Raw genomic sequence first — 18,862 nt, forward strand, 5'->3', positions numbered from 1 at the left:
ACTACCCTGTATTTTCCTAGAGCACAGGTAGGCAGTCAGACTCTTGCTGTGAAATTCTTAGGTCTCTCTACCTCCTTTGGAGCCTGGAGCAGTCTGCCTCATTTCTTGCCTCTCCCCTTCAAGAACAAGCAAGAAACTGGTCTTGGGAAAGATTTGAAAAGCCACTACCGTCTTCCCGCTGCAGTGATGTTCCTTTAGGCTCTGAAGGTGTTAATATCCATCAGGTGTCCTGTTCCTGTGTTCATTCCAAGCCATTTTCCCCCATAACTGTAGGAATATCAAGAGCTACCCCAGAGCCATTCTCTTCAGTCACATTTATCCACCAGTTTGCGTGTGCTCATGTGTATTAATGTGTTAATAATGTTTTTTTTAGCACCTACATGCTTTTGATGGAAGGAAGGCTGAGGACAGCAAGGTAGGAAGGTTTTTAGTTAATGAGACTGTTATTTTTTGCTGACAAGATCACTGAGTATCTTAAGAAAAGGGAATCTGATTTCCTTCCAAGAAACTAAACAGGAATTTGCATTCCAGAATATTTGTGAAGCATGTATTCCAGGAAAAAAAGCAACTCAGCATTTATTGTTACATTGCCTAGGGATTTCAACATCTGTGAGGAAACACTGGTGATCACAGTGTCCACATTCTTTATGATGACTTGATTATTATCCAAGCCAGTGGAACAGTACCTGAAGACACTCTCCTGCTAGACCCCCCTCATGTGAACTCAACCTCATGGCAACCCCTCTCTTGTTCTTCAGATATTCCTAAAGTTTTCTCTAGCCTGGGAAAATAAGTTAATAAGAAACAGGTATGCAAGAATTATGTTCCAGCTGAGTGGGATTTTCACAAGCAGATGTTGCTGAGGCGAACATTGGTGGAGGCCTAGAGGCAGTGTGAGAATGCTCCAGATGTCTTGGCTCTGAGATGTTTTGGCAGCTACTGAACGAGGGTTGGAGACTGAGTCCTGTTCCTGCAAAGCTGCAATGACAGAACACACATGTAAATTTCAATGGCATGGTTCACTACTCCCTTCTGCCCTGGGACCAGCAGAAGTTAATGCTATGAGGCCTGATGTTCCCTAATCATCTGGCCCTGCACACAGCTGCAGGCACTGACTGTGCTATCCCCACCATGACTCCAACACTGACACCACAGCCTCGGCCCTGTCTCTGATCCCACCTGGGATCAGGAGATGCTCACAGGCCAATGAGATTTTTGGCCACCTTTTTGACAATAGCATAAATTGTTGCATAGCATGTTGAGCGCTGTCTGGATGGGTCCAGCTGAGAAAGAGTTGCTGCTGCTGGTGAAAGCCCCAGGGGATGATGTACTGCCTCCCTGTGCTCCAGTGCATGGTACCTGCACACCCTGCTGCCAGCTGCAGTTCCTGGCCAAAGGGGCAGAAAAAAGGGCCAAGTACCCACTAGGGAGAAGAGGAGACATTTCACTCAATTTCATAGCTGTCAAAACCAGTCTTAAACTGGGGCTAGAAAACAAGTGAGAAGAAAAGCACTGCTTACATAATCCTTTGGCAGTGCAATGAATCAAGGTTCTTGTGGGAGAAGAGGAATGCAGTTTTAAAGGAATAAACAGCATTCCTGTAGCTGGTAGTAGCTGGATAGTCCTGCTTTCCTGAAGAGCAGCACAGACATTTACCATGGGTTTATGTGCCCAGCCTTTTGTGCCCATGGTCTCTCCTCTGAAGAAAGCTCTGTAAAATGGAACATTCCTTCTGTTTTCTTTAAAATAATCTGTAATTCCTTGGCCATAATACAAAGGGAGGCACCCATCTGTTTGGTTTTGTGGTTTTTTTCTCTTTTCCACAAATGTCCTTGTTTGTGTTGACTAGCAAATCTAATCATCCAGCTCACAGGAGAGTTACACAACCCTCCTGAGATTTCAGTCTAACAGCAAGTCTTGCTTAATACTCCCACATTTGCTTCTTGCTTCAGATTTGCAGCTTCTTTGGCATTACAGCTGTGCTCCTATAAAACAGATTAAACAGCAAAAGGAATGTTGAATGGAAAAGCTGTGTTATTTCCACCTTGCAGGACTTACTGAAATGATCCTGGCTGGATTAAAACATGAGCTGAAACTCCCACAGGGAGCATTAGTCTGAGTGATTCACATAAACACTCAAAGAAGTCAGTCTTGGTTGAGCTTCCTAGTCAAGGTAGGTAATAGTACACCAGCAGCAGAGCCCCTCTCCTTTCTCCTTTAGAGAACACTGTTGATAGAAGCCTCCTATTGTTTACTCTCACTGGGAAACAGCAAGATGAGTACTGGGTAACAACAGAAATCTTGGGGTTTGGGTAACTCTTTCACACAGGAATTGCGAGTGACTTTTGTGTGAAACTGCCGAGTGCTGTGAAACATTCTTCCTCTGTGCCCTTGATGTAGGTCATCTGGAGAGGAAAATCTCATTAACCCCTTGAAATGCAGCCAGGTTTATGATCACTTTCTTTTGCAGTTGACTTTTAAGGGAGATAATCTTTCTGGGAGGAGGTCTGAAGAAAGGCAAGTTACAGGTACGTGCATTTCATGTGTCTTGGTAAAGGTGTAGATGGAGTTGCTTTCTTTTTCTCTGCTCTGCACTGTCTGGTTTCCAGGAGCTGTCACTCATCCCACCCTTCCAGGTAGCTTTTTGCTATCACCCATGGGCACTGCGTGGGGTCTAAATCTGACCTCAGCACCAGTGCTGCAGCCACTGGCACCACTGTGGGGTGGTGTGAACAGCACCAGTGCTCCTGGGCTCGCAGGGTTCCCCTACTGCAATGTTGAACTATTTTTTCTATGAGCTGAAAAATTGCCACAGAGTGGGGCATCTACCTGCATGTCATCTTTTATGGGCAACTTCTGTGGAGATCTTCTTCCCTCAGCTTGTTTTGAGCCCTGCCTGTCCACCTTGGCAGAGGGCTCCTCTGTTGCAGCAGCCTTGGTGGTTTGGAAGCAGCTCTAGCATCAACTGCTGCAGGGATGCTGATAGAGCCATAGCTGAAACAAAGCACATCACTCAGAGCACAGAGCTGAGGAGCCAAGTTTCTGCAGCACTTCCAGATGTGAAGCAGGGGAGTTGGGTTTAGCCTAGTTTTCAGATTTTTTTTTTCTTTCTGATTTTGTTGGGTTTTTTTTTAAAGCACGATGCAAGCGCGCTGAGAACAATTTGTACTGTTCACTCACATTCAGCTGCATGTTCCCAGTGGCAGTCACTTAGCATATTTTCTAGGTAAGACTCTCCAACCAAAACCACATCTGTGTGTTGAAGCAGATTGGCAGTAGACATCTTTTCCCCTGAAATCCAAGGAAAAACTATCTCATGTCCAGTTTGTCACAAGTGTGACTTGGCCTCCAAGGTAATCCCATCCTCACAGACCACTCCAAGGATGAGGAGAGCAATGTCTACAGTCACTTAACCAGGAGGCAAATTCCTCCTAATTCCACTTTGAGAAGTTTGAACTGAATAAACTCTGTGGGATTTTGATGAAAAGTCCCCAAGGAGACATGACTGCTGAGCAACTTCCTGCGTGGATACCTGTGAGGAAACACAGAGGTTGCTGGAAAGTCACACAGAGTATTTATTTCTGTGGGGAATCAGGAGCAGACCTGAGCCTTTATCCCTGTCAGCATACTGCACTGGTGCTTTAGCTTCTCCTTAATATGCATCTTACCCTGATTTTGTCTTGCCTGTAGTTTCAAGCAACCTCCTTAATAAATCCTGCAGTGGCTCCTGGGGAATTAAACATAAGTGTGAGAGGGAATTAAGTTGTGAGAGGAAGTAAAAAAGCTTTCATTACAGCCTGTCAATGCCTCTTTTCAGGTGATAAGAAATGAGTGTGATGATGCACTGGTTGCTGCTTCTCCTTCTCCTGGTCAGCTTTGGCTCACCTGCACCCAGGTTTTCGGTATGTATCTTTTAGCTGTTTCTGTATGCTCTCTCAATGGTTCACCATTCCCAGTCATGCAGAGATGGATCCTCCCCCACAGGAGGGATGGAGAGCTGCAGGAGCAGAGCAAAAAGGCATCTGCCTGCAGCTAAAGGAATGTGGTCCTGATAATACAGGATTTTCATAGCATTAAGGGCTGTACAGCTGTCTGGGAGACTGAATTGACATGATTAAAAATTCAAAACAACAACAAAAACAACAACAAAAATGTCTTTTTAAAAATGTATTTTTATAGCCAAAATATCAGCTCTTTTTCAGTTTTACAGAAAGCTAACTCTGGAACCTTGCTGGTTTCACCCATCTGCAGTGCAAGAGCCAAGTTTTCACTCTCTTATCAACCTGAGCACTTTCATAGTTTGCAAACCTTCCCCTTGAGCTCATCAAGTGGGGTCAAGACAAATTATTTTTGTCCAAAGTAAATTTTTTGTGCAACTCATCATATTCTGGCATGCCCTGATCAATGCCAAAGTTGTTGCAAAAGCCCTTTTTCCACTGGATTCAATTCAACACCTCGTGCTGTGCAAGATTTAGACATCTTAGGAAGAGATCACCATGAAATCATGTTGATCCACATAGGCAGTGTGACATGCTAGGGTGAAGAGGAGACAGATACTCCTTTCTCTGTGTCTCTCCTTACCACTGACTGAATTGTGGGGGTTTTGATTTATTTTCTCCATAGGACAAAGATATCTGCCTCCTAGACAACAATAAATTGAGACAAAGGTTAAAACACCTTCAAGACTTGCTTTACTTATATGAATTGCAGCTGAAGGACATACTGGAGAACACTTACCACAGAACGAAAAGCCAACTGTTCTCAGGCAACAGGAGCATGCAGCATGAGACACTTTTACCCACAACCAGTGGAAATTTGATAGTGTATGACCAAGGTACAGTTTGCAGTAGTGTGCCACAATGTTCCTTTCTCCCTGCAGTGTCCCATGTGTCATATTTTATGTCTGCTAAAAGTTTAAAAATTTTTGAGTGTTTTAAAATACGGATTGTGTTTTGAAATACAGATACATGGGAAGGAGAAGAGCTGACTGGTTGCCCTCACACCCAAAGATATCCCTTGGGGCTAGAGTCACTTATCCCAGCTGTAGGCAGCTATTACCCAGGTACAAAATGGACATCTTCAGCTGGACTTCTTACCTGCAGAGAGGAGCAATCACTTCTCATGTTTTCCATCAGATTTGCTTTAGGCATCTACCTTTGGAAGAGATAGGTCTTGCTCTTGAAGAGCTCATATTCCCTGAGTGGCTTAGGGGAGCCCAGAGTGCCTGGTTCAGCTGTCAACACTCAGACCCATTCAGATGAGCCAAGCCTCCCTGTTCCTCAGCTCCACCATTACTTCTGTGGCATGGGAACAGGCATGCATACTTTGTCCCTTGGTGTTACTTTAAGAACATGGTCATAAATGACACTGTTTCCTGTGGCCAAGATTTTAGCCTTTGGGGATTACATTGAAAGGCTCTCTCCTGATACAGCCCTGGTAGAGTTGGACACAGGAGCTCAGCCTATTATTTTAGAAATATTGTTCCCTGATCTTATCAGAAGTACAGCTGAGGGTACCTTACCTTCCACATGGAAATGAGCTTCCCTGCAAATGATCTTGCTGACCGATAAAGTTTAAGTCCCAGGCTTTCATGATATAGCCCCAGGCTAAGCTGCAGCTGTCCTGCATCTCACCAAGGATTTGGGTGCTATTCTCTCAGAGGGCATGGCTGTAAAGGCTCTCAAGCCTTAAAGGTCTTTGTTAGGCTGGCAGTTTGCAAACTGGTGTAGCTACTACATTGCTGCACCATTTCCTTAGAGGGCTTGCAGAGCTATGCACAGGCTGGCCAAGTGTCCTTGTCCCACAGAGCCTCTCAGTGACATCTTCTCTGGGTGGCACACAGCCCTCGGCTTTGCCCCAGCCCATTTAGCAAACGGATACCGTTCTGCCCAGATTGCTCGGCGGTGTATGGCCGGAAGAGCACCACGAGTGGCTACTACCGCATCAGGCCCAGAGCAGACCGAGAGCCTTTCCTGGCCTTCTGTGACATGTCTGATGGCGGCGGCTGGACCGTCATTCAGCGGCGCAGTAACGGCAAGGAGAATTTCAACAGGTGGGTGCATTGTTCTTGCAGCAACGGGGCTTGCAGTCAGGCCACCAGCTCCTACCCCTGTCCTGCTGCCAGGCAACCCCCACCCCTGAGAAGCAGGATGTGCAAGACTATATGTTAGTGATGATAATTTAGGATCAGGACAATCTGGTGGTACCTGTTGGCAGCAGGGGGCCATTTTCAAAATGAATCTGTAACTTCTTTTCCATGGGTTCTCTGCATTTGAATGCGTATTTTATCATTATTGAAGACTGTCAAAGGTTCCAAATTGGCAGGTATCTGCTACCAGTGCACAGACTGAGACCTGTTGAACAGATCTGTTCTGATATGAGGAATTATGTTCAGCATGTTGTAACATTCATTATCGTATTCAGATAATTTTTTAAAATGCCAAACCAGATTGTCCTTTTCCTATGCAAAATCCCAGAGAAGTGACTTTCATACTGAAATTTTCAGGAGGAGAGATGCTCTGGTAGCACAGTTCAGAAGAAATGTCCCCATGAAGGTTAATTCATTAGCACAGCACACACAGTTTCAGAGCATATCTAATGCCTTCTAAAGTCTATGCAGTGCATTGCAAAGCTACCTCAAGTGACTCTAAGCCGGCTTACCCAGAGAGTGATAGCTATCTAGTCATGGTAGTTCAGGTGAAATAAAAACATCCTGAAGAGGAGCATTGACTAGTATGAAAGGCAGAATGAATATCCATAATAACAACATGAGAGAAGGAATAAACACAGGGTTACTAAAACTCGAAATGATGACACACACTGAAGTATACTGGAATATCAAAGGTAATACTTAGAGCAGGTGAATTATGACTTGCTGAAAAACAGTATCAGGTGTTTTACTGAAGACCAATGTGACTGCTGCTGCTTTCCATTACCATTTAACTGGAAAGATCAGTCTGCAAGCACTGCATCAGGCAGTTTGAAGGTTTGATCCCGATATGTGTGTGTGCACAGGTTTAGCATGGAGAAACGTAAGCTGTGAGTTGTATTTACTCCTAGATGAGTGTTGTGGGTGTCAGCCCCAGGGGGTGAAACATGGGGGGGACAGGTGTCCCAAAAGGAGAGGGACTGTGCTCTTTTTTGGAACTGGACAAAGCATCCTTAAAGGGAAAAACCCTAGAAGCAGCTCTGGTCCATGTGCAGTGGTGAGAGCACTGGACATGGAAGGAAGAGGTCACGATGGCAAAATGTTCTCCGGGCGGTGCCACACGTGACACAGAGACACGAGAAGTTTCGACTGTTTCCTGGGTGAAGTCTGTAGTGCAAGAGGGACTCCTCTCTTCTCAAAGAACTGAGAATTGATTATCCAAAGGGTATCCAACGGAATTAAGAAATTTGGTGGGGGGAGGAGGAGGAAATTTGGAAGGTTTTCATCCCGTGTTCTGTGTGTTTTTTTCCCTGTAGTTCTATGTTAATAAAGTTTTTTCCTTTCAATCATAAGTTAGAGCCTGCTCTTCTCTGTCTCTGATCACATCTCACAGCAGATACCAGGAAAAGAGGTTTTCTCATGGAAGCACTGGCATTTCGCCAGGCTCAGACCATGACAGTGAGTCAGATACTTTTAGCAAACAGTATCTAGATACAGGTGAAGTTTTACTTGTTACCATACTCGAGTGTCACAAACTGTCTAATCCCCTCTCAAGATGAAATTTATATCTATAAATTTCTCTCTGCAGGAAATGGGATGATTACAAACTGGGATTTGGGAAATTCCAGGGCAAGAATGATGAATACTGGCTGGGCAACGACTACATCCATGACCTGCTTGCTAGAGGTCTAAGTATTTTTTCTCCATATATTTCTTTCTAGTTTGCATTAGGTATTCATCTAACATGACACAACTTTATGTTTAGGAGAGAACTCATTAAAGATTGACCTGATGGACTGGCATGGGGAAAGACGTTATGCAATCTATGAAAATTTCCAGCTTGCAAATGAGCAGGTAAGAAACGGAGAGAGCAGTGATATGCTTGCTTTGGTCTGTGAGGGTGGGGCAGCTGCATATGCAGCATTGCACCAGTATCAGGGCTGTATCTACAGCTCTGCAAAACTCACCTGCTCTGGTTTCCTGGGCTTCCTAGTTTGTCTGACTGACAAACAGCCCTGGGATCAGGGACATAAACCTGGGACTTTTTCCTTACAACTGAGTGCCCAGATCAGTGGGTGACAGGAACACATGTTTGTGCCCTCTTGCTAACTGTGCTGCTGAAGAGAGGGCAGTTCCCTGCCACAGAGCACAGGGATTCCCACATGTATTTGCCTCTGGCCTCATGATTTAGTCTTCTGTGAGTGAGAAGACCCTTAGCATTTGAGCCTCTGGAACTAAATGGAACCCTTTTCTCCTGCTTCCTAAGAGATTGTTTCAGACTGTCACATAAAAGGCAAGTGCCAGAGCAAATCCTCTCAACTTTATTTTAAAATAAAACAAGGAATTCTAATCAAAGCTTTGAAAGAGCAGTTGTAAGTTCCTATCTTGAAGAGAGGTACCTGTAGCACTATACCTACTGCTACAGACACAGAAAGCCCAGACAGACACATCCTGTATTTTCATGCTGTGCATTCTAGCTGTAGGCAGTGTCCAGCTCCTACAGGTGCTGCTCTTTGCAGACTAAACACCTTTGCCTTACTGAACACCAGGTGTAACTAGCCCAAATAACCAAGGATACTTCATGGACCAGTCCTAGTTCAAACTCCATCACCACTCTAGAAATGTGCACATTACACTCAGTTTGCAATTAGAGGTTTCTTATGAAAAGTTTGAACAGCTGCATTTCAATACCTTACTGCCATTTTTCATAAAGACATGAGGCCAATGAGGACAGGAGAAAGCCCACAACATAAATGTGACCATCCACTTAATATCAAATATCTCTTCGAGCAGTTAGCTGTGCACAGTGGAACTAATATTCTAAATATTCCTACCAGGACCAGATCATAGAAATCAGATGGCTTCTAGTCCTTGGAAGAGCCAAATGCCTAAGCACTTTATTCCAGCTGAAGGACTGATATGTTTATGAAGGCAATTACTTGACACTTGGCAGTTGTCTGCTAAGTTGTTCTTGATCAGCTAGAAAGAGCTTTCCATCTTGCTGTAAAGTGTATTAAATGGTTGTTGGATGACAATAAAGCTGGAGCCTTTTGTAGCAGCAGCAGTAATTACCAATCCCTTCTGGAAGTTTAAATCCTGCACAGATCTACACTAGGATCATTAAAGCATGGAGACAAAAGTCACCCTTGATTTCAACAATCATGCCTTTGACAGTGGATGAAATGTTCAAAGCTAATTTAGCCTCAAAACTGTGAGGAAGGCAGAAAGAATGGATATCAAATAAATGTTTCACATATTCTTGCAGGAAAATTACAGGTTATGGTTTGGGACCTATTCTGGTAATGCTGGCGACGCTCTGTCTGGTGGGAGCAATTTTGAAGATCAGTGGTCAGCTTCTCACAGAGGGATGCAGTTCACCACATTTGATAAGGATCACGATCAGTTCCTGGCAGGCAACTGTGCATCAGAGAATAAGGGTGGCTGGTGGTTTAACAGGTATGGAAAACAGCTGATTCCTCTTGGATGTGTAGTTTGTGGGTGGCTGCACAGCTGAGAGGACTTGCCTGCCTTACAGCAGCTGGAGGCTGCTGTGTGCACTTGCCACCTGGCACAGCCAAACCTAAGATGTTCAGACCTACAGATCCTCAAAGGAAAACAATTTACTACTTTTATTATAGCAAAGCAGGTAAGTTGAATTCACTTTAAGAAAATGGGTCAGAACAAATGCACAGGGGACAATGACGTGGAAGGAAAAGAGCTCAGTTAAAATTCCTGAAGGTGCTTTGTGTTATACTCCAGTGAAGAAAACAACTTTAGCCATGGTAAGGCGAAGTGTGTAGAAAGGACATTTCCCTAGAGTGGAGCATGTCTAAGGGCAGGGCTACCCTATAACAGTTATGAGGGTATATTTGCTGTTTGGGCATATGCCACATATCCATTGATAAGGACTCATGTTTAACGGCCCTGGAATCTGGAATGTCGCACTTTCAGATTTTTTCTGCTTTAGTACAGGACGATCCTCGTAGACCAGATTCTTATCACATACCAATTGAAATCAGTGGAGCTTAAAAAATACACATCAATAGCAGGATTTACCTCAATGAAAAGACATCTGTATTTTTAGGTGTCAATATGAGCTGCCTACACCTGAGCTAGAGCGTATCAAATGGCACTACACCCCTTTGTTCAGGCCATGCAGTTCTAATGTCCATAATTAATACACCTGAAGGAGTCAACAGGCAGAATTATCTGACCAGTGTAGGTGTCTGCTTTAGGATGACCCACATATTCCTGTGTTCCACTAAAAGTATTAACCATTTAGTCCATCCCACCCTGGTATATCTAGATATCTGTTGTGTGAGAATGGTACTTCACTGCAACGATGCAGTATCTTCTCATGCTAAACTGAATTCCCTTCTTGTCTTTCCTACATTGTTCCAAGGTGCCATGCTGTAAACCTCAATGGGCGATACTACAAAAGAGGGAAGTACAGTGGACCCCATGATGACGGCTTGGTTTGGTCTACGTGGCACGGGATGTGGTACTCACTGAAATACTCAGCCATGAAAATCAGGGCTCCATTCTTTATCGACAGAGAGAGCGGAGATGGTGAGAACAGTCAGGCCCGCTGAAACCTGCTGCTTTGGAAAGAGAAAAGCACCGGCTGAAAAGAGTGGTGTAAGTTGATAGTCAGTGCTCTGCTGCTGCCAATCACCAAACCTGCACTTGATAGCTGGAATTGCACCTGCTTCTGCTACCTGAAGCTAACAGCACAAATTGTTTGAACACAGCCAGACAACAATTTAATAAAAACCATATAGATCACAGTCATGGAATAACCAGAGATTTCTTCTTCAGCAGTTTTCAAGATTTTGTTGGAGAATGTTTATTGAAAGTTCTCTGGACTTAGAAGGATCAAGCATGTCCTTTAATCAATCTATACTTTTCAAGGTCTAAACCCTTCTCATCTTAACCATCAGTGTTTCAGTTATGAGAACATCAGGATAGAAAGAACAAGGGGATGGGGAATTGGACTTCAACTGGTGTGCCTTTGTTAGTGCTTTACTCTGCATCAGAAGAATGTTTTTAAGCAACTTTCCCTATGGTTCTAATTGCCACACTTCAGTTGCAGAGTGCTCCTGGACTGTGTGAAAGCAAACCTGTGCATGGACATGCTCCAACTGCTAATCTGCATCCAGACTAAGGCTGCTTCAAAGTAAACACCCACAATATGAACAGTGTGAGTTCCATTCCAAAAGCTTCCTGCTGCAGATCCACTGCTAGAGTATAACACAAGACATTAAAGCAGACAAAGTTTTAAACCCCAGATTAAAACTGTGCAGATTTTACTAAAATTAAGGTGAATGCAGATATTCCTAGGGGTTCCTAAAATGCAGTAATGATTCTCCTGTACATTCTCCTGTAATTTACCAGATGACTTTGCATTAGTGGAGGAATCAGAAAGTGGTTGAACCACAAGGCACACTGCTTTCACTGTCTCGCTGGGGTGAAATGAAAGAGCAACACAAATGAAAGAAACGGAATACTGAAAATTTATTTTCTACAGCTGTTAATAACAACAGTTAAAAATGAACAGCGGAATCAGCTTGATGCAAATAATTTAACTGCCATGCTGCAGAATAAACCTGCTTCCTTTTTTTCTGATTTATAATAATTTTTAAACTGGTATTTCTTTTCCATTTAATTGCTTTTATATCCATACATACTGTAATTTGTATACATATCGACAAAGAGTGAAATAAAACCATCTGAGTAGGACTTAATACTTTTTATCTGGTTTTCAACAATAGGAATGTGAACAGAAATCTGGATCAAAATCTTGGAAAGCTCACAATATGAGAAATGTATTCTTTCAGTGTTGGCTCTGGTGCTTTTCCACCTGTTGTCCTGGGTAGTTGAAAGGGTCTGCAAGGTAAGCTGAATTTTCATGGCTCAAGCTGTCCTGGAGACAATGCAGAGGCATGAGGTGAAGGTTCAGTTTAAAACTTGATTTGGTTCCTCTGCTTCCTAGACATCCCAGAGACAGCAAGCATGAACATCCCAGCATAATGGGCAGCACTCCAGGGAGCTGTGCTCCTAGACCCTGTGCCCTTGGCTAGACTGCCCCCCTGCCCTCTTCTCAAGCATGCTCACGTGGAATGAAATTTTCACCAAAATGTCTGAAATGAGATTGTCCTTGAGAAAAAAGGGCTGCAAAAAGGCAGCACTTACTCTTCTTTCCCATCTGATCACTGCTTCTGTATTTTGATATGGTAAAATCTCAGTGCAAGATTGTAACTGCATGTTGGGACACAAGGAATGACTTTGCACACATTATAACTGTGCAGCCTCTGAGGAGCACTGAGGGCAGAAAGGATAATTTTTGTTGAAGACACAGAGAAATGTGAGTGAAATAAGTTCATGCCTTCTGGCAGTTGATGCTCAATCCCATCCTTCAGTAGAGGGCTAAGGAAGTAGGGCAAAGACTGTGGAAACTACAGCACTTAGGGGACAGCATTTGTGGTCTGGCAGTTCATTAAGCATCTGGTAACCCATCTAAAAATGGATTATCAAGCTGGAGATGAAGTCAGCAGGGCTTAATCAGACAACCAGCACCAAGTCCAGCTCCCCACTGAGGGAGCAATGAGCAATGAGAAGTCTGGAGCCTGTTTCCCTGTGTGTCAGTATGTAGGGGCAGGCATTAGAGCTGGACTGCCTTCAGCCAACATCGATGTCAGGGTGATTCTCCTGTCTCTGAGAGAAAGGGAGGCCAAGGCACGACAAGCTGGGAGGGAAGGGGTTTGCCCTGCTGCCTTTGATGCAAAATGTACCTAAGTACATCTAATGCATAAGACAGCCCAACAGTGGGACAACTTTGCAGAAAGCAGCATCTGATTTAGAGCAATGTTGCCCCTTCTCTGTCCTCCTGTGGCAAAGAAAACCCCCTCTGAGATGCAAGGGTCACAGGGCTTTGTGCAGGAGCCTGCAAATCCCACAGCAAACCCCAGGAAGCATTTCAGAAGCACCTTTAATCTTAATAAACAGGGTAGAATGCCACTAGCGGAGTACTTAGGGGATCTGAGGGCTACTGCCCAGCTCCAGTCCCTCCTGCTGAAGCTTAGGGGAATGCTTGCTGAATGTTGCTGCACTGCACATCTGATATCCCATTTCTCCAGGGTCTCTCTCCCATGCTGAGAGGCTCAACAAAGCTTAAACAGACACTGCAGCCCTGCAGCTCCAATAGTGATGGATCGCTGCTTCAGGGAGAAGGTACTTCACACCACAGACCTTACCTTAGTACAGGCAGGGTAAGTAACCTGAGCAGCAATTGTTTCAGAGGTCTGATTTCCAGCTCATTCAAGTCAATTTAAAGATTCATTACATTTGATTGCCTTTGGATAACTCTTCAAGCATGAACATGTTTTTAAATGCTTTAAACAGCTTTTCAAGCTGACAGTTCATGGGAATGCATCACTGGTACCAACACCACGCTGGGCCAAGGGCTGAACATCAGCATCTTGGCATGGCTCCCGGGAAAGAGGGAGCTCACATCACCCAGTGAGTCGGATCCCTCACTCCAGCAGCAGCTGCAAAGCATTACCCATCAGAAAGGCCATTCAAACAGCCAGATTTGGCTCTGGTGGCCAAATGCTGAGGCTTGCTCCTCCTACATTGTCACAGCAGGTAACACCGTGTGCCTGTCAAGCTACCTGTGCCAGCTTTGGACACTGCAGCAGGGTGCCATCAGAAACTGGCAGCCTACACACAGCAATGCTGCTCTTCCTTTAAAATTGCTGTTGGTTTGTGGGGGAGCAGGGCTGGGGGGGAAGAAGTGTGGGATTGGGAAATCTCTCTCTCTGCTCAAAAAACCAGTTTTGAGAAACATAGCAGCCTACTTCACGGCAATGGAGCACATGCTAATTTTGCTTTCACACCCACAAGGCAGGTTAAAGGGCATGTAGGGTTAGGCTCCTTAGGGGAGAGTTGATTTCAGTCTAATAGTCCACTATCTAAACCTTTCTTCTCTTACACCAACCTCCATGGGGAGCATCTCCTCTTTTCTTGGTTCTGCCCACTAGCATTCCCCTGGTCTCTGCTAAGTCCCCAGAGAGATGGTTATCCTAACAAATGGCAAGAAAAGTCTTAGTCATTCACAAAGGCCTGAGCTCTGCTTCTGCTGTTAACTGGAGTTCCAACCCAACTCCAAATACTTTTAGCAGAATCTAATGGCAAATTTGTGATGTCTGGTTTTAAAACACAACAAAAAAGCCCATCATGGCTTTTGTACTTCACTGTTACTGTTCTCTACAGTTCCCTGAAAGGAGGTCGTAGCAAGGTGAGCAAGGTGGGGGTTGGTTGGCCCCTTCTCCCTGGTAAAAGGTGACAGGATCAGAGGAAATGGCCTCAAGTTGTGCTAAGGGAGATTTAGATTTGATATGAGGGAAAGTTTATTCACTGAAAGAGTGGTCAAGCATTGGAACAGGCATCCCAGGGAAGCAGTGGAATCACTGTCCTTGGAAGTGTTCAAAAGGTGTGTGGATGTGGCAGTTAAGGGGTTTGGTTTAGTGGTGAACACAGTGGTGTTATTTTAATGTTGGACTTAATTATTTTAGAGGTCTTTCCAATGTAAATGATGCTATAAGATTCTCAGTGAATCACAAGATATTGTCAAGCCATTTTAATTTTTTGTTCCCAGAACAGGTATTAATCAAATAATCTTGTTGGTTGCTGGTTTTGTTCATAATTTATTTTGAGCTTGCTGTAGTACTATTACTGTCAATGTATTTACATTTAAAAATTTTAATAAAGGAAAGGATGACTATGGAAAGGATGCATAATTCAACAGTTCTCTCACAGCTTTTTACAGGTAACATGTTGTGGTAACATTTCTGTGAGGATTAAAATTTGATCATCTGTTTTCTTTGCCCTCACTGTAGCATGCCTTTCGTACTGATTTCCTGCAAATATTTGTACATTGTTTTCTTGATATAAATATTGACAGTAAGAAAATATCAAAGTCTTGAATGATGAAAATGTCTTCTCAATTTAAAATTCACTCAAGTATTCAGCATCAATTGTTTGCACTTCCATGCAACCAGCTAAAACACCCCCCACCATATGAGTTATTTGAGCAACACCTACAAATCAACACGGTTCACTGATGACTATCAGAAAAATGATGAAAACAGCCCAAAGATTGAGCTTTGTGCTTTCTAGATGGGAAATGATTCACTAATCAGGGCAGATGGTTGAGGGTGCTGGACAGTGGATGCTTCAGTACACAGTGGACAAGGTGGGCAATGTCAGCAGCACTCATCATGTATGATGCACAAAAGACGACTGCTTTACACAATAAAATCTATTGGCTATTCCTGCACCACACCTTAACTAACATGTTCTCTCCCAGGGTACTTTGTGTGTCTTGTACACACATACATACAAAAAATAATTATATGAAAGCATTTTCAGTAATTAGAAAGGAATATGTTCCCACAAGCCAGACCTGGGGCATTACTCCCTGCTGCTGTGTGTGGAGGTAACGCGACTCCTGCTCTTTCTTTCAGCAGAAGCCAAACGATCCTGCAGATCCTCTCCCACGCACGCCACTCCTGCAGGGCTGCAATGAGTCACTCAGATCACCAGCTTCTCAATGCTCAGGGTACTTGTTTCATCTTCTTCATTTGAGCCAAAATACCCAGGGAGGTCAATCATCTGCTGCTCCGCCTCTGTTAAGCCAAAAGTAGAGTTGTCATAAAAGGCAAACTCAGGGTCCAGGGGGAAGCTCTGGCACTTGTCCCTTCGATACTGGGCAGGGCTGATGCTTAGGCCTCTCTGGGAACCATCTTTGCCATTTGGGCCAGTTTCTTTCCGCCACACACCTTTGGGGTTAGGTGAAGGGCCCCGCTTACTTCGGCTGGGCTCAGGCTTCTCAGCTGCCTTCTCCTGACCAGCAGGCTGGCGATCCGTGATCAGGTCCAGCTTCCTCACCGGGGGACCTGCCCTGTGGTGGGGCTTTGTGCCATGGCCCTGTGGTTCACACCCCAGCACAGTGCCGTGGGGCTGATCCAGCTTTTCACAAGCTGGATTAGCATTTCTTGATTTTGGCCGTGTTCTGTCCTCCAGACCCTGGTCCCATGTCCTGGTCCTGGAGTTGTAGAGGGGAGTCTGTCGGGGTGTGAGAGTGGACATGCTTCTCTCTCTGAAAGGCCTGGCCTTTTTAGTTTCATGGAAACTGGCTGTTCTTCTGAACTGCGAGTTTCTGTGACAGCTCCTCTCAGGCAAGTCCACTCTGTTATCCTGGTGCTTGAAATGACCTCTTCTTACCAAGGTTTGGGTAGGGCTCGTTGCAGGATTGGCCTGTGAGAATGGAAAATCCAGCCTAGGGTGAGAGCCTTCTCCCAGGAACTTGGGATGACCGGCTGACTGGTCCAGAAATGGAGATTTGATCCGAAATTTGTTTGCCACTGCCTCATCTTGGTTTTCCCCGCTCAGGGGAAGCATGGTGGTGGCACCAAGAACCGTGTCTGTGAGAGGATTCTGAGAGACATGGTACACCTTAGTGGTCTCTGTCAGGCCTTTCTTCTTCATCTCTTTCAGCTGCTGCTGTGCCAGCCGGTAGCTGAAAATTGGAGGGATTATTTTTTGGGCATTTGGCTGAAAGTTTTCACTTCCAGAGGCATCATCTTCTTGGGCAAATTGGAGGCTCCGCCTGTAGGTTAGGGGAATGTTAACAGGAGCATCCCCTCCTTCAGCAAAGCTGTCCCGTTGCTTGTTGCCTTGGCAAATGTTCTCCTCATCTGAGTTTTTCCGGAAGCCAGGGGAATGAACGGAGTTTCGTCGGACAGCCGTGCTGCACTTCTGAGCTCTGCAGAGCTTCCTCCAGAGGGTGATAAGAACAGTGGCAAAGATGATGAACAAGCACAGCGAGATACCTGTGATGGTAACTATATTATTTGCTTTCTGGTCCTCTCCTGGCTGAACAGAAGGTGGGGTGGGAGGCTGGACAGCTGTAAGAAAGAGCACACACATCTGTCAGAGTTGCACTGGCAGCAGCATTTTGGAATTTGAGGACAGATACTTCACTACCAAGGAAAAGAAGCCATTAATACAGTACAGGAAGTTGTCTGCCATTAAAATTTGCTCATTGGAGATGACTTACTACTTGAAGACTTCAAACTGGCATGAACATCTACTTACTTTAAACCAAGACTCCCACAGACCTTTTAAATGTAATCATTATTTTTTCCTGTTCTGCTATTTCCATAAGGTATTACTGAATACCTGGAAAATGGAGGAACTCTGTTTGCCTTTCTTTATGAAGTACATTTAGACTCCCTGTTGAAAAGTGATATAAAGGGGGTAAAAATAATTCAACCCAAGCTAGTACTTCAGGTATCACTTTAAAATTATTTTTAGGAGAGCCTAAGTGGGTGTGAGAATTGAAATGAATTTGAAGAGAGAAGCAGCATCAGGAGAGGCAATGCAACTTTTCTAAGCAGTGCTCTGAGGATGCTTCTACCACTGCCTGGTGCCACAGTCCAAGAGGACAAAACCTTCCCATGCCACAGCAAGCTTTCAACTGAAAGTGCCATTGCTCTTTCTCCAGCATTCTACTACCATTCTTCTGTTGTGGACTGGTTCTCTGCAAGCCTTTCTTCACTGAGACCATAATTAGCCACCAGGACAGGCGTCCTAGGGAAGTCATCATGGTCAGAATTCACAGATTGTCTGGACGATGCTCTCAGTCATATGGTTTAGCTTTAGTGGTTTGGGGGAGCAGGGAGTTGAGCTCTACGATCCTTATGGGCCATTTCCAATTTGAGATATTCTATGATTCTGTAATGTGACAATCTCAGAGCTGTCCACAGCCCTGTTTAAACCTCTCACTTGCCCATTCCACCACATTAGGGATGGCTGAACCAATGACAAATTGGTAATTCTTTTTTTGAATAAGGTCTCAAGCATTTCACAGGCAATCCTGAACAGAGTACGGCATGGTCAAAAGTGGATTAATTGGTCCAGTAGCTAATTTTAGTATCTATTAGCATTGCCCAAATTCTTCTGTTCTGGTCAGACATGAGCTCTCTAAAGCCATGAAGATTTTGTTGGAGGACAAGGCTGGTTAGTTGCAGTTGACAAGAGCTGGCCAAGAAGGTGTGAGCTCAAACGAAACCACTGAACAACCCTGCCCTAGTCTCTAGTTTTATCCAGAACCCAAAGCCTTCCATGAGACTGATAGACAGCCAGCTGTAAGACTTGGCAGGTACTCCTGCCTGCACCACAGCAACTGTCCAGGAATAGGAAATGTGACTGCAGAATAACAAGAACTGGACACCATGTACTTCCCATAATTCAGGAGAACACACACTCAACAGCAAGCTGGTAGTGCAGCTGTTAGGTGGGCAGGGTGCACAAATGCACTGATGAACACAAGCCAGAAGGTCTTAGGCTGCTACAAAACAGAAAAAGTGCAGGGTGCTGGGCTGAGAAGGAGATCCACTTCCTTATTTCAGGGCTACCCAACAATCCCAAGTCTTCTAAAAAATCCTGCCATTATATTAACTTTGATCTTTGTGTTACTCTGAGAGTTTGAAACCAACTTAAAGAACAAGACCACTGTCTGCTGAATCTTATAGGAGGATCTCTAAAATTTGCATTCAGTCCTGTGCCCCTGTGCCAGAGCCCAGAGCACTGCTGCTCTGGATGGCTGAGAGTGGAGTGAACAAGCTGACCTCAGGGAAGCAGACAGGGTCA

At 44.6% G+C, this 18,862-nt stretch overlaps 2 protein-coding genes across 7 annotated transcripts in view; one reads left to right on the top strand and one right to left on the bottom strand.

Annotated features, from left to right (window-relative positions):
• The first annotated feature begins 1,963 nt into the window (after positions 1-1,963).
• Positions 1,964-11,892, top strand: LOC132323572 (fibrinogen-like protein 1). 4 transcript variants are annotated; one of them, XM_059838955.1, is made up of 10 exons: positions 1,964-2,173; positions 2,471-2,528; positions 3,818-3,902; positions 4,624-4,834; positions 4,964-5,062; positions 5,893-6,052; positions 7,737-7,834; positions 7,914-8,002; positions 9,414-9,604; positions 10,551-11,892. In XM_059838955.1, exons 3-10 carry the CDS (start codon positions 3,828-3,830, stop codon positions 10,738-10,740), a joined length of 1,113 nt encoding a protein of 370 aa, XP_059694938.1. In that variant the 5' UTR covers positions 1,964-2,173; positions 2,471-2,528; positions 3,818-3,827; the 3' UTR covers positions 10,741-11,892. The 4 variants fall into 4 exon arrangements, with proteins under 4 accessions (XP_059694938.1, XP_059694941.1, XP_059694939.1 ...); XM_059838956.1 differs by having other exon boundaries at positions 2,167-2,286; XM_059838957.1 differs by lacking the exon at positions 1,964-2,173 and adding an exon at positions 2,308-2,396.
• Positions 11,639-18,862, bottom strand: part of THSD1 (thrombospondin type 1 domain containing 1) — a 31,137-nt gene continuing 23,913 nt past the window's right edge. For all 3 annotated transcript variants that reach the window (XM_059838954.1, XM_059838952.1, XM_059838953.1), the window contains one exon: positions 11,639-17,115. In XM_059838954.1, coding sequence (XP_059694937.1) covers positions 15,740-17,115 — 1,376 coding nt within the window. In that variant the 3' untranslated portion in view covers positions 11,639-15,739. The remainder of the gene's footprint in view (positions 17,116-18,862) is intronic.

Source organism: Haemorhous mexicanus, chromosome 2 (genome assembly GCF_027477595.1).
Source record: "Haemorhous mexicanus isolate bHaeMex1 chromosome 2, bHaeMex1.pri, whole genome shotgun sequence".
NCBI classification, from domain to species: domain Eukaryota; kingdom Metazoa; phylum Chordata; class Aves; order Passeriformes; family Fringillidae; genus Haemorhous; species Haemorhous mexicanus.

Bases quoted from the DNA above. Each gene is read 5' to 3' on its own strand.
- LOC132323572 (XM_059838955.1), top strand. From the start codon at position 3,828: ATGAGTGTGATGATGCACTGGTTGCTGCTTCTCCTTCTCCTGGTCAGC. The intron at 5,063-5,892 runs GTACAAAATGGA...CGTTCTGCCCAG, and splicing joins TGTAGGCAGCTATTACCCAG to ATTGCTCGGCGGTGTATGGC. The intron at 8,003-9,413 runs GTAAGAAACGGA...ATATTCTTGCAG, and splicing joins TCCAGCTTGCAAATGAGCAG to GAAAATTACAGGTTATGGTT.